An 11,091-nucleotide genomic window follows, 5' to 3' on the forward strand; every position below is an offset into this window, starting at 1 on the left:
ATGTGCAATACGTTAGCATTTGGGGCCCCATTTTAAACTTTGCCTAGGGCCCCACTTTGCCTAAAACCGGCCCTGGTCACATGGCTAAGGTTCTTTAGGAGTTGCCCTCCCAGAGCCATACAAATTAATGGGGTCTCATTGCAACCCAAAAGGTGCTTAGACCCCGGTAAGCAAGTCACCATAAATACGTTATTGAATTTTTTGCAACTTGTTTGTTGCCATTTCCGTACCCTCAGGGTTCATTTGTGTAGCAACAGTGAGGAAACTTTGACTGCTTGACATGTTGCATCCATAATAACTGTATAGTACTAGCCTATAGTACCAGCCTTATAGAAAGTAGGAGAGAACAAAAAAAAAATTTCCCCTGGAGATGCCGGGGATTGAACCCGGGGCCTCATACATGCAAAGCATGCGCTCTACCACTGAGCTACATCCCCTTTGCGTGCAGAACATATCACTGTACGCTGTATTGGAAACTATGTGAGGGAGAAGCAAATGTGTATGGAAGAGGACAGTGAATGTCAGACCTCACCACCCAGTCCTCGTTAGTATAGTGGTAAGTATCCCCGCCTGTCACGCGGGAGACCGGGGTTCGATTCCCCGACGGGGAGGGTCAGTTTTGTTTTTTCCTTTCTCTCGGTAAAAGACAACGCTGAACTCAACATATACGGGCTTGGATTACTCTTGCACTATGATAGTTTGTCACATGTAGAATAATAGAATCTAGTGTAAAATGTAGTCACATTGCCGAAATAGCTCAGTTGGGAGAGCGTTAGACTGAAGATCTAAAGGTCCCTGGTTCGATCCCGGGTTTCGGCAGATTTTGTTTTGATACTGTTGTTTACTCTAATGTCATTAGTTCCACATGGATTCAGTAGAAAAACAGCATCTCACACATGAAGTTGTAGTTTCATCTCCATTTGTGTTTTCGGTGTCAGTACAAAGACTCGAATTGCAAACAACAGCCAGTCCTCGTTAGTATAGTGGTAAGTATCCCCGCCTGTCACGCGGGAGACCGGGGTTCGATTCCCCGACGGGGAGGTTTCTATTAAATTATTTTTTTATTTTTCAACTATTACTTTTCAATCTTACTCACACTGCGCTCACAATTTCACCTTTTTTTCCTCTTAGTTCACAACTCAGAAGGCAAAATATACATGTAAAGTGCAAAAGCAATAATCATAAATGACAACAACAATTAGGCTAAGTGACCACGTTGCAAAAATGCTGCGGAAATGTCTGCAGCATTGCCGCAACTCCCTGCCATGGGTAAACCGCATGCGGGATTCGCATGTGTTTTCCGCAAAACACAAGCGTTTTTAGCTTGCAGAATGCTAGCACTTTTCAAGCGATTTGAAGCATTGCTTGGAAAAATGATTGACAGGTTGGTCACACTTGTCAAGCATAGTGCTGACAAGTGTGACCAGGTTTTTACTATTGATGCTGCCTATGCGGCATCACTAGTAAAAGATAGAATATAAAAAAAATAAAGAAATAAAAAATAGGGATAGTCTTACCCTCCGTCAGTCCCCGCAGCCCTCCCGCCCCTCAGCCATGCTGCCGGCATCTTCCGTTCCCAGGGATGCCTTGCGACAATGACCTTTGATGACGTAGCATCATGCGAGACCGCTACGTCATCAGAGGTCCTTCGCGCAATGCATCCCTGGGAACGGAAGATGCCGGCAGCACCGCTGAGAGCCGGGAGGGCTGCGGGGGCCATCAGAAGGGGAGTATATCCCTATTTTTTATTTTAATTCTATTTTTTAGAGAGGACAGTCTCCTCTCCTCCAGACCCTGGGTACCAACAGCACATGAAGCGCTCACTTTACGCATGGTGGGCATAGCCACATGTGTAAAGTGAGCGTTTCAATGCAATGCTATGGGTGCGGAATTGCTGCGATTCTGCAGAATTAATGGACATGCTGCGGATTTTACCGCTATGCGATTCCTCAGCGAATAAATCCGCAGCATTGGCACAGCAACAGCGGAATCCCATGGGAATGCGTTTTTTAAGCGTTTTTAAGCGTTTCTGCTGTGGAAAAAACGCTGCAGAAACGCTAAAATACACAACGTGGGCACACAGCCTAAAGGTAGAATGATTTCACTGGCAAAACACATATAACATGGATGTAATGACGGGCATATCGGGAAAATACATGGCAAAAAATGACTTTAAAACCTGAAATGATACAAAAGTGTATTTTATTAATTATCAAAAATACATAGACAAAACAACGGTAGGAGGGAGACAAATATTCCGGAGGCGCAACAGAGGACGCACAGCATGAATATAGTAATATAACGTGAAAGTAAGCAGTTAATTCAATAGAACGCTGCTGCTGTATCACGATGTGAGTATATATGGACAAAGTGTACAAAAAGGACCCTCAGAAAGAGTAATACCATGTGGCCGAGAAATCAAGTGAAGTGCAAATGCTGCCTCTAAATGAAGTGGCCGTATAGAAAATACCAAGTGTACTGACGCCACAGTGAGGTGGTATCAAAGTATCATCACATGATTACCTATGAAGGATGGTGAGTGGGGGTCCAATACAGTCCCAGGGGTGAGTCCACCCCGACGCGCGTTTTGGCGTCAGGGGAAGATTACCTTCATAGGTAATCATGTGATGATCCTTTGATACCACCTCACTGTGGCGTCAGTACACTTGGTGTTTTCTATACGGCCACTTCATTTAGAGGCAGCATTTGCACTTCACTTGATTTCTCGGCCACATGGTATAAGACTAAGTGCACACGTTGCAGAAAATTTCTGCTCAAAAACCTGAATCCCTTCCCAGAAACCGCACCTATTTTTCCACAGCGGTTTGATGCGTTTCTGATGCGTTTTTTTCCGCAGCGGTTTCAAACCGCATGGAAGAAGCCAAAACCGCGGAAAAATCTGCAAAATTAATGAGCATGCTGAGCTTTTTACCGCGATGCGGTTTTTTCGCGGTAAAAAAACGCATCAATGTGCACAAAAAGTGCAAAAAGCATAGAAATGACTGGGAAGCTTATTTTTAGCGGTTTTATAGTGAAAACCACAGTAAAAACCACTAAAAAACACTGTGTGTGAACACAGCCTTACTCTTTCTGAGGGTCCTTTTTGTACACTTTGTCCATATATACTCACATTATGATACAGCAGCAGCGTTCCACTGAATTAATTGCACACTTGCTCTTTCTTGTTGTATTATTATATTCATGCTGCTACTATTATTACAATCCCTTGGGCTGTGCGTCCTCTGTGCGCCTCCGGAATATTTGTCTCCCTCCTACCGTTGTTTTGTCTATGTATTTTTGATCAATTAATAAAATACACTTTTGTATCATTTCGTGTTTTAAAGTTGTTTTTCTTTTCTCCGTTTTCCCTTTTTCCCCTTAGACAACTCATTTCATTTAACAAAATTTCTTGCAGATCAAGTGAGGCATGCACAGACAACATCCCAAGCCAATCCTCGTTAGTATAGTGGTAAGTATCCCCGCCTGTCACGCGGGAGACCGGGGTTCGATTCCCCGACGGGGAGGTCATTCCTTTTGTTACTTTTTTTTTTTACAAATATTTTTTTAGCATTGCCCTTCTAGTAAACATTACTCCCGTATTATGGGATGTCTAGGAACATTACTCCCCTATTATGGGATGTCTAGGAACATTACTCCCCTATTATGGGATGTCTAGGAACATTACTCCCCTATTATGGGATGTCTAGGAACATTACTCCCCTATTATGGGATGTCTAGGAATATTACTCCTCTATTGTGGGATGTCTAGGAACATTACTCCTCTATTGTGGGATGTCTAGGAACATTACTCCCCTATTGTGGGATGTCTAGGGACATTACTCCTCTATTGTGGGATGTCTAGGAACATTACTCCCCTATTGTGGGATGCCTAGGAACATTACTCCCCTATTGTGGGACGTCTAGGAACATTACTCCCCTATTATGGGATGTCTAGGAACATTACTCCCCTATTGTGGGATGTCTAGGGACATTACTCCCCTATTGTGGGATGTCTAGGAACATTACTCCTCTATTGTGGGATGTCTAGGAACATTACTCCTCTATTGTGGGATGTCTAGGAATGTCTAGGAACATTACTCCCCTATTATGGGATGTCTAGGAACATTACTCCTCTATTATGGAATGTCTAGGAACATTACTCCCCTATTATGGGATGTCCAGGAACATTACTCCCCTATTGTGGGATGTCTAGGAACATTACTCCTCTATTGTGGGATGTCTAGGAACATTACTCCTCTATTGTGGGATGTCTAGGAACATTACTCCCCTATTATGGGATGTCTAGGAATATTACTCCTCTATTGTGGGATGTCTAGGAACATTACTCCTCTATTGTGGGATGTCTAGGAACATTACTCCCCTATTGTGGGATGTCTAGGAACATTACTCCCCTATTATGGGATGTCTAGGAACATTACTCCCCTATTATGGGATGTCTAGGAACATTACTCCTCTATTGTGGGATGTCTAGGAACATTACTCCTCTATTGTGGGATGTCTAGGAACATTACTCCCCTATTGTGGGATGTCTAGGAACATTACTCCTCTATTGTGGGATGTCTAGGAACATTACTCCCCTATTGTGGGATGAACATTACTCCCCTATTGTGGGATGCCTAGGACCATTACTCCTCTATTATGGGATGTCTAGGAACATTACTCCTCTATTATGGGATGTCCAGGAACATTACTCCCCTTTTGTGGGACGTCTAGGAACATTACTCCTCTATTGTGGGACGTCTAGGAACATTACTCCTCTATTGTGGGACGTCTAGGAACATTACTCCCCCTATTATGGGACGTCTAGGAACATTACTCCCCTATTGTGGGACGTCTAGGAACATTACTCCCCTATTGTGGGACGTCTAGGAACATTACTCCCCTATTGTGGGACGCCTAGGAACATTACTCCCCTATTGTGGGACGTCTAGGAACATTACTCCCCTATTGTGGGACGTCTAGGAACATTACTCCCCTATTGTGGGACGCCTAGGAACATTACTCCCCTATTGTGGGATGTCTAGGAACATTACTCCCCTATTGTGGGATGTCTAGGAACATTACTCCTCTATTGTGGGATGTCTAGGAACATTACTCCCGTATTCTGGGATGTCTAGGAACATTACTCCTCTATTATGAGACGTCTAGGAACATTACTCCCCTATTGTGGGACGTCCAGGAACATTACTCCTCTATTGTGGGACGTCCAGGAACATTACTCCCCTATTGTGGGACGTCCAGGAACATTACTCCTCTATTGTGGGATGTCTAGGAACATTACTCCCCTATTGTGGGACGTCCAGGAACATTACTCCTCTATTGTGGGACGTCCAGGAACATTACTCCCCTATTGTGGGACGTCCAGGAACATTACTCCTCTATTGTGGGATGCCTAGGACCATTACTCCCCTATTGTGGGATGTCTAGGAACATTACTCCTCTATTGTGGGATGTCTAGGAACATTACTCCCCTATTGTGGGATGTCTAGGAACATTACTCCTCTATTGTGGGATGTCTAGGAACATTACTCCTCTATTGTGGGATGTCTAGGAACATTACTCCCCTATTGTGGGATGTCTAGGAACATTACTCCTCTATTATGAGATGTCTAGGAACATTACTCCCCTATTGTGGGACGTCTAGGAACATTACTCCCCTATTGTGGGATGTCTAGGAACATTACTCCCCTATTGTGGGATGTCTAGGAACATTACTCCCCTATTGTGGGATGCCTAGGAACATTACTCCCCTATTGTGGGACGCCTAGGAACATTACTCCCCTATTGTGGGACGTCTAGGAACATTACTCCTCTATTGTGGGATGTCTAGGAACATTACTCCCCTATTGTGGGATGTCTAGGAACATTACTCCTCTATTATGAGATGTCTAGGAACACTTTATTTTCGTGCTGTCAGGAACACCCCGTGTCATGTCCACACAATGAGCTTCTGACTGAGTCTGTGGATGAAGCTCAGTAACTCGCACACAGGGCCCGGCACGTCACGTGCTGTGCAGGGAGGCGGAGCACACTAGTGAAGTGTCAGCAGCACACTAGTGAAGTGTCAGCAGCACACACACATCAGTGAGTGACAGGGCGCCACTTTTCTGTCTTCCTCCGCCGACGTACCTCTCTTCATAGTGTATCGTTTACATAGGACCAGTGACCGACACATTACCGCACTGTAATAATCACGCCCCGATAACCCCCCGGCCGTCTTTCATGTTCTATATCCCTTTGTGTGACGTTGTAAGCAGCGCCACAGCATGCTGTCAAATAGTCCCAGTCTCGTGGTTCCGCGGATGGATACCGGAGCGTACTATATAAGCACCGCCCGTTGAATTGAGGCCAATTGACTCACAGGACACGGTTGTTCGTTGACGGCGGCATTACAGCTGACAGTGAGTATACTTTAACGTGCTCTGCTCTTTCCCGTCCTGGCTAGCGACCTCTATAAAGACAGACTGTAATACTTTGTCATGAAATGTTTACGAGACGTTTTCGTGGGTCTTTGCTGTGTATATTGAGGGCTACCACGCCACGAGGTTCCCCTGCTCCGCGGACTGTGTAGTGGGCACATTGGTCGTCAGTGTAGTTGATGCGCGCCTGCTGTAGACGTTATGGTGCGCGGTCGGGACTCTATCCGCCCGCTCACGCCATGACCGTTGGCTGTGACGTAAGCGGGAGGACAATGGGGGCGTGTCCCAAGGGGGAGGAGTTCGCGCCTGTGCAAGGCACCTGTTGAATTCATTGTTACGGGCTGGTGTGTGCGCACGGCTCTAAGGGGTCCGACCTGGTGATTAGGCCCCTCTAATGGTTCCGGGCTGCCGGCCCCACAGCTGTGACTACTGGCCGCGTATGTGATGTGAATCACTGCCGTCGCCGGGGTGGAGACTAAAGGGTTCGGACTGCTCACGCCATGATCGGCCCAGTGAGCGGCACTACCAGCACATAGAAGCATGTCAGGATGCACGTTTCCTGACAACTCAATCAGTGACTTCATGTTTAGCTTTGACTCCTATGATTATTAGAACTTTCTCTGTAGCCCATTAATCGTTTTGTTAAAGGGAACCTGTCGCTTGCTTTTTCTGAGGCAAGCCCACCACAATTCTATAATGCTGAGTATCAGTCATGAAAGGTAACGGCCATAACTCATATCAGCCAAACCTGATGATGGTTTCCCCTTTTAAGCAAACACTCTTAAAACTGTTAATGGGGTTTTCCACTGTTGGGAAAAACTTTCCTCTCTCAACATGTCTCCTGCTTACAAAATGGCCCTTTTCACATGTGATGCAGGTGCTGTTCTCACAATGTCCTCCTGCAAGCTCAAGTGATGTGATCCCAGCAGCTGCTTCATAGTCTAATCTAAAGAAATGAAACATCCATATGAAGCCATGGTGGCTGCGGCTCTGACCTTCCATGTGTTGGCTTTGTTACAGATCAAACCTTTGTTTCTTTTCAAAGGAAAAGTCATAATACCAAATTGCTGGGGATGTCACACTGGATACCCCCTTCTAATCAGTTGTGGAACAGCATATCTGTCACCTGTATACTGCAGGCTTGCCCCTAGTTAAATGATAAAAGGCTGACCTGCAGTAACCTTCTGCAGGGTGCTATAAAGTTGACAGATCAATGCTGTTCCATTCTGGAAACTATCAAATCTAGCAGGTAATGGCTAAACTGCAGTTGCCATGTGTTGCACCCCCAGTAATCTGATATTGGTGACACTTCCTAAGGCTAGGCCATCAATATAAAACTAATAACTCATTTAAAAAGGAATCTCACAGCATGACTTCACACCTCAGGCTCAAACTGTTTATTTAGCTTCGTTCATGTACTGGTCCAGTAATAACTACCTGGCCAGTCCGTTACTGAGAAATCTGCATTTACATTGATATAGAAATAAAGCTCAGCTGGCACACAGCGGGGTACAGATTCTATTGAAAGCTTGGAGTTCTTTATATGGGGGTGGGGTAGTTTTAGAAGAACAAATGTAATGTAGGAAATTAAAAGGCACTAGTATAACTTCTGTTTGCCAGAGATGGATAAGTATATATATATTTTTTTTTTTTTTTTTGTAGTGCAATAGCAAACAGTAATCATGTGCAGTTTTTTGGAGTGGTACTGACCATTTCCTTGGTGGTTAAAAATTCCTTTATTTCATCTCGTATGGACATCCATAAAACGGTATGGCAGGGAGAAAAGGTGGACAACGGCTGTTTTGCACTCGGGTGGCATTTCTATAGGTCCAATCACTGAGAAACTGGGCTGTGAGCAGAGCTTGATCAATGGGTGGGAAAAGCTGCCACGAAAGGTGGTGAGTTCTTCAATGGAAGTCTTAAAACCGAGGCTGGACAGTCATCTGTCTGAGATGGGTTTAGTGAATTGTACATGGAGTTGGATGCTGACTCTGGAGGTCCCTTCTGACTCTAATGTTCTATGTTTTTCCCTGTTGTGTTAATCTCACTAGATTTAATAATTTCTAAATAACTTTGTTTCAGAACATGCAGATTTTTGTGAAGACCCTTACTGGGAAGACAATCACCCTAGAAGTGGAACCCAGTGACACCATTGAGAATGTAAAGGCAAAAATCCAAGATAAAGAAGGCATACCTCCTGACCAACAGAGATTGATCTTTGCTGGGAAGCAGCTGGAAGATGGCCGTACACTCTCAGATTACAACATTCAAAAAGAGTCAACTTTGCATTTGGTCCTCCGTCTTAGAGGGGGCATGCAGATCTTTGTGAAGACCCTGACTGGCAAAACAATCACTCTAGAAGTGGAACCCAGTGACACTATTGAGAATGTGAAAGCTAAAATCCAAGACAAAGAAGGAATTCCCCCTGACCAACAGAGGTTGATCTTTGCTGGTAAACAGCTTGAGGATGGCCGCACTCTCTCTGACTACAATATTCAGAAAGAATCCACTCTTCACTTGGTATTGCGTTTAAGAGGTGGCATGCAAATTTTTGTGAAAACCCTAACTGGCAAAACAATTACCCTAGAAGTAGAACCCAGTGATACTATTGAGAATGTGAAGGCTAAAATCCAAGACAAAGAAGGAATTCCCCCTGACCAACAGAGGTTAATTTTTGCTGGTAAGCAACTTGAAGATGGCCGCACCCTCTCTGACTATAACATCCAGAAAGAATCAACTTTACATCTTGTTCTCAGATTGAGAGGTGGCATGCAAATCTTTGTGAAAACCCTGACTGGCAAAACCATTACCCTAGAAGTAGAACCCAGTGACACCATTGAGAATGTTAAGGCCAAGATACAAGACAAAGAAGGGATACCTCCAGATCAGCAGAGATTGATATTTGCTGGAAAGCAGCTAGAAGATGGGCGCACTTTATCAGACTATAATATTCAGAAGGAGTCTACTCTTCACCTTGTCTTGCGTTTGAGGGGTGGTAACTGAAGCATTGCTGTCTGTCCTAGAACTCTGAATCATGCTTCTGCTGCACTTTTTGTTTTTTAATTCATTAAAGTTAATGCATTCCAAAAATTAACATTTGAGTCTCTATTTTTTTTTTTGTGCAGAAATTCTTTCTGATGGCTTTCGTTTCCAAAATATAATCTGTGCTCTGAACCAGCCTGAGTCAATTAAGGCTAGTTTCACACTAGCATTACCCAGCGCAGGGCTGCCACTCGACGCTGCGTTTGGTAACGCTAGTGTGAAACTAGCCTTTGATACACCATAGTAAGCAGTCTTCTGTTTATTGGCAAAACCCAATAAAGCGGAACACTGCAAAATGTATTAATAAAGGTTACTTTTATAAGTAGTAAAGATACAAATGGGCAATATGTTTTAGGAATCAAAGACCAATATTGCAAACCAGCAGATGTCATACAGTGGGAAACCTCTTTAACCACTTAATGACCCCAGCTTTTCTCGTTTTTCGCTCCCCTTCTTCCCACAGCCCTAACTTCTTTTTGTTTCCATCAACATGGCCATGTGAGGGTTTTTTTTTTTTTTTTTGCGTGACGAGTTGTACTTTCGAAGACATCATGGTTTTAGCATGTCGTGTTCTCAAACGGGAAAAAAATTCCATTTACTAAATGCTAAAACTGACCATCCATTATGATTCTCCAGGTCATTACAAGTTCATACACAGCAAACATGTCTAGGGTTTTTTTATCTAAAGTGGTGAGTAAAAATTCCAAGACTGCTAAAAAAAAAAACCGCTCCATTTACAGAGACCTGTATCATTCCCATTTTTTGTGATCTCGAGTGAGGGCTTATTTTTTTTTTTGCATGCCGAGCTGATGTTTTTAAGGATACTATTTATGTGCAGATGCAATGTTTTAATTGCCCAACTCAGTCCTCAAGGTCCACCAACAGATCATGTTTTCAGGATTTCCTTTGTATTGCTCACCTGAGCAATACTAAGGAAATCCTGAAAACATGGTCTGATGTTGGGGAACCCTGATATGCAATGCTGAAGATAAGCCCCTGATGTAACCTGAAAGAGAAGAACAATGAGTTGGAACATAATCACCCACAGGCGTTTTGGGTCCAGTGCCTCCCATCTTGCAGCGATGACGTGCTCTACATCCCTGCCTGGTGCTGGTGCATTGCTCTGCCCTGTTGAGGGCAGAGCAGATTACTGCAGTGCGCAGGTGCCGGAAGAGGTCCTGCGCGCTGCAGGACTCTGCTCAACAGGGTAGAGCAATGCACCAGAGCCGTAATGGCCAGGAATGAAGACAACGTCATTGCTGCAAGATGGGAGGTGCCAGACCATGACTCCCTCTGGACCTGTAACACCCCTGGGTGAGTATAATCTAGCTCATTTTTCTCTAGTTGTGTTCTACGACAGCATGGGAGGTTGTCTCCATACCCTAATGGGGGACAGGAAGCACAAGAGGTTAAAAACACCTCCCATAAGCCAGTGTCTTTCCTGTTCCCCCATGGGGCATAGAGAGGTTCCTGGTATGCTGTGTGGCCGGCAACTGTGGTGTCACGTGTCTGATCCTGCCGGGCAGTGGTGGTTGGGGGCTTGTCCTTGACTCCTCTAGGACCGTTTCCTGGCCCACCTGCGTCCCCTCGCAGGGATAAAGCGGGCTGG

General features: G+C 44.6%; 1 protein-coding gene and 5 non-coding genes across 6 annotated transcripts; 5 read left to right on the top strand and 1 right to left on the bottom strand.

The window, feature by feature from the left end:
- Nucleotides 1-365: 365 nt before the first annotated feature.
- Nucleotides 366-437, bottom strand: TRNAA-UGC (transfer RNA alanine (anticodon UGC)). The gene has a single exon. It is a non-coding gene; the product is annotated as a tRNA-Ala (tRNA).
- Nucleotides 438-539: 102 nt separating this feature from the next.
- Nucleotides 540-611, top strand: TRNAD-GUC (transfer RNA aspartic acid (anticodon GUC)). The gene has a single exon. It is a non-coding gene; the product is annotated as a tRNA-Asp (tRNA).
- A 135-nt stretch (nt 612-746) lies between these two features.
- Nucleotides 747-819, top strand: TRNAF-GAA (transfer RNA phenylalanine (anticodon GAA)). Its single transcript has one exon. It is a non-coding gene; the product is annotated as a tRNA-Phe (tRNA).
- Nucleotides 820-969: 150 nt separating this feature from the next.
- Nucleotides 970-1,041, top strand: TRNAD-GUC (transfer RNA aspartic acid (anticodon GUC)). The gene has a single exon. It is a non-coding gene; the product is annotated as a tRNA-Asp (tRNA).
- A 2,411-nt stretch (nt 1,042-3,452) lies between these two features.
- Nucleotides 3,453-3,524, top strand: TRNAD-GUC (transfer RNA aspartic acid (anticodon GUC)). The gene has a single exon. It is a non-coding gene; the product is annotated as a tRNA-Asp (tRNA).
- A 2,751-nt stretch (nt 3,525-6,275) lies between these two features.
- LOC141060735 (polyubiquitin-B) lies at nt 6,276-9,534 on the top strand. Its single transcript, XM_073557092.1, has 2 exons — nt 6,276-6,422; nt 8,523-9,534. Exon 2 carries the CDS (start codon nt 8,526-8,528, stop codon nt 9,441-9,443), a length of 918 nt encoding a protein of 305 aa, XP_073413193.1. The 5' UTR covers nt 6,276-6,422; nt 8,523-8,525; the 3' UTR covers nt 9,444-9,534.
- Nucleotides 9,535-11,091: the final 1,557 nt, after the last annotated feature.

The sequence above is a fragment of the Dendrobates tinctorius genome, unplaced genomic scaffold, assembly GCF_039654945.1.
Source record: "Dendrobates tinctorius isolate UK_male_01 unplaced genomic scaffold, ASM3965494v1 ptg000243l, whole genome shotgun sequence".
Classification (NCBI taxonomy): domain Eukaryota; kingdom Metazoa; phylum Chordata; class Amphibia; order Anura; family Dendrobatidae; genus Dendrobates; species Dendrobates tinctorius.

Bases quoted from the DNA above. Each gene is read 5' to 3' on its own strand.
- LOC141060735 (XM_073557092.1), top strand. From the start codon at position 8,526: ATGCAGATTTTTGTGAAGACCCTTACTGGGAAGACAATCACCCTAGAA.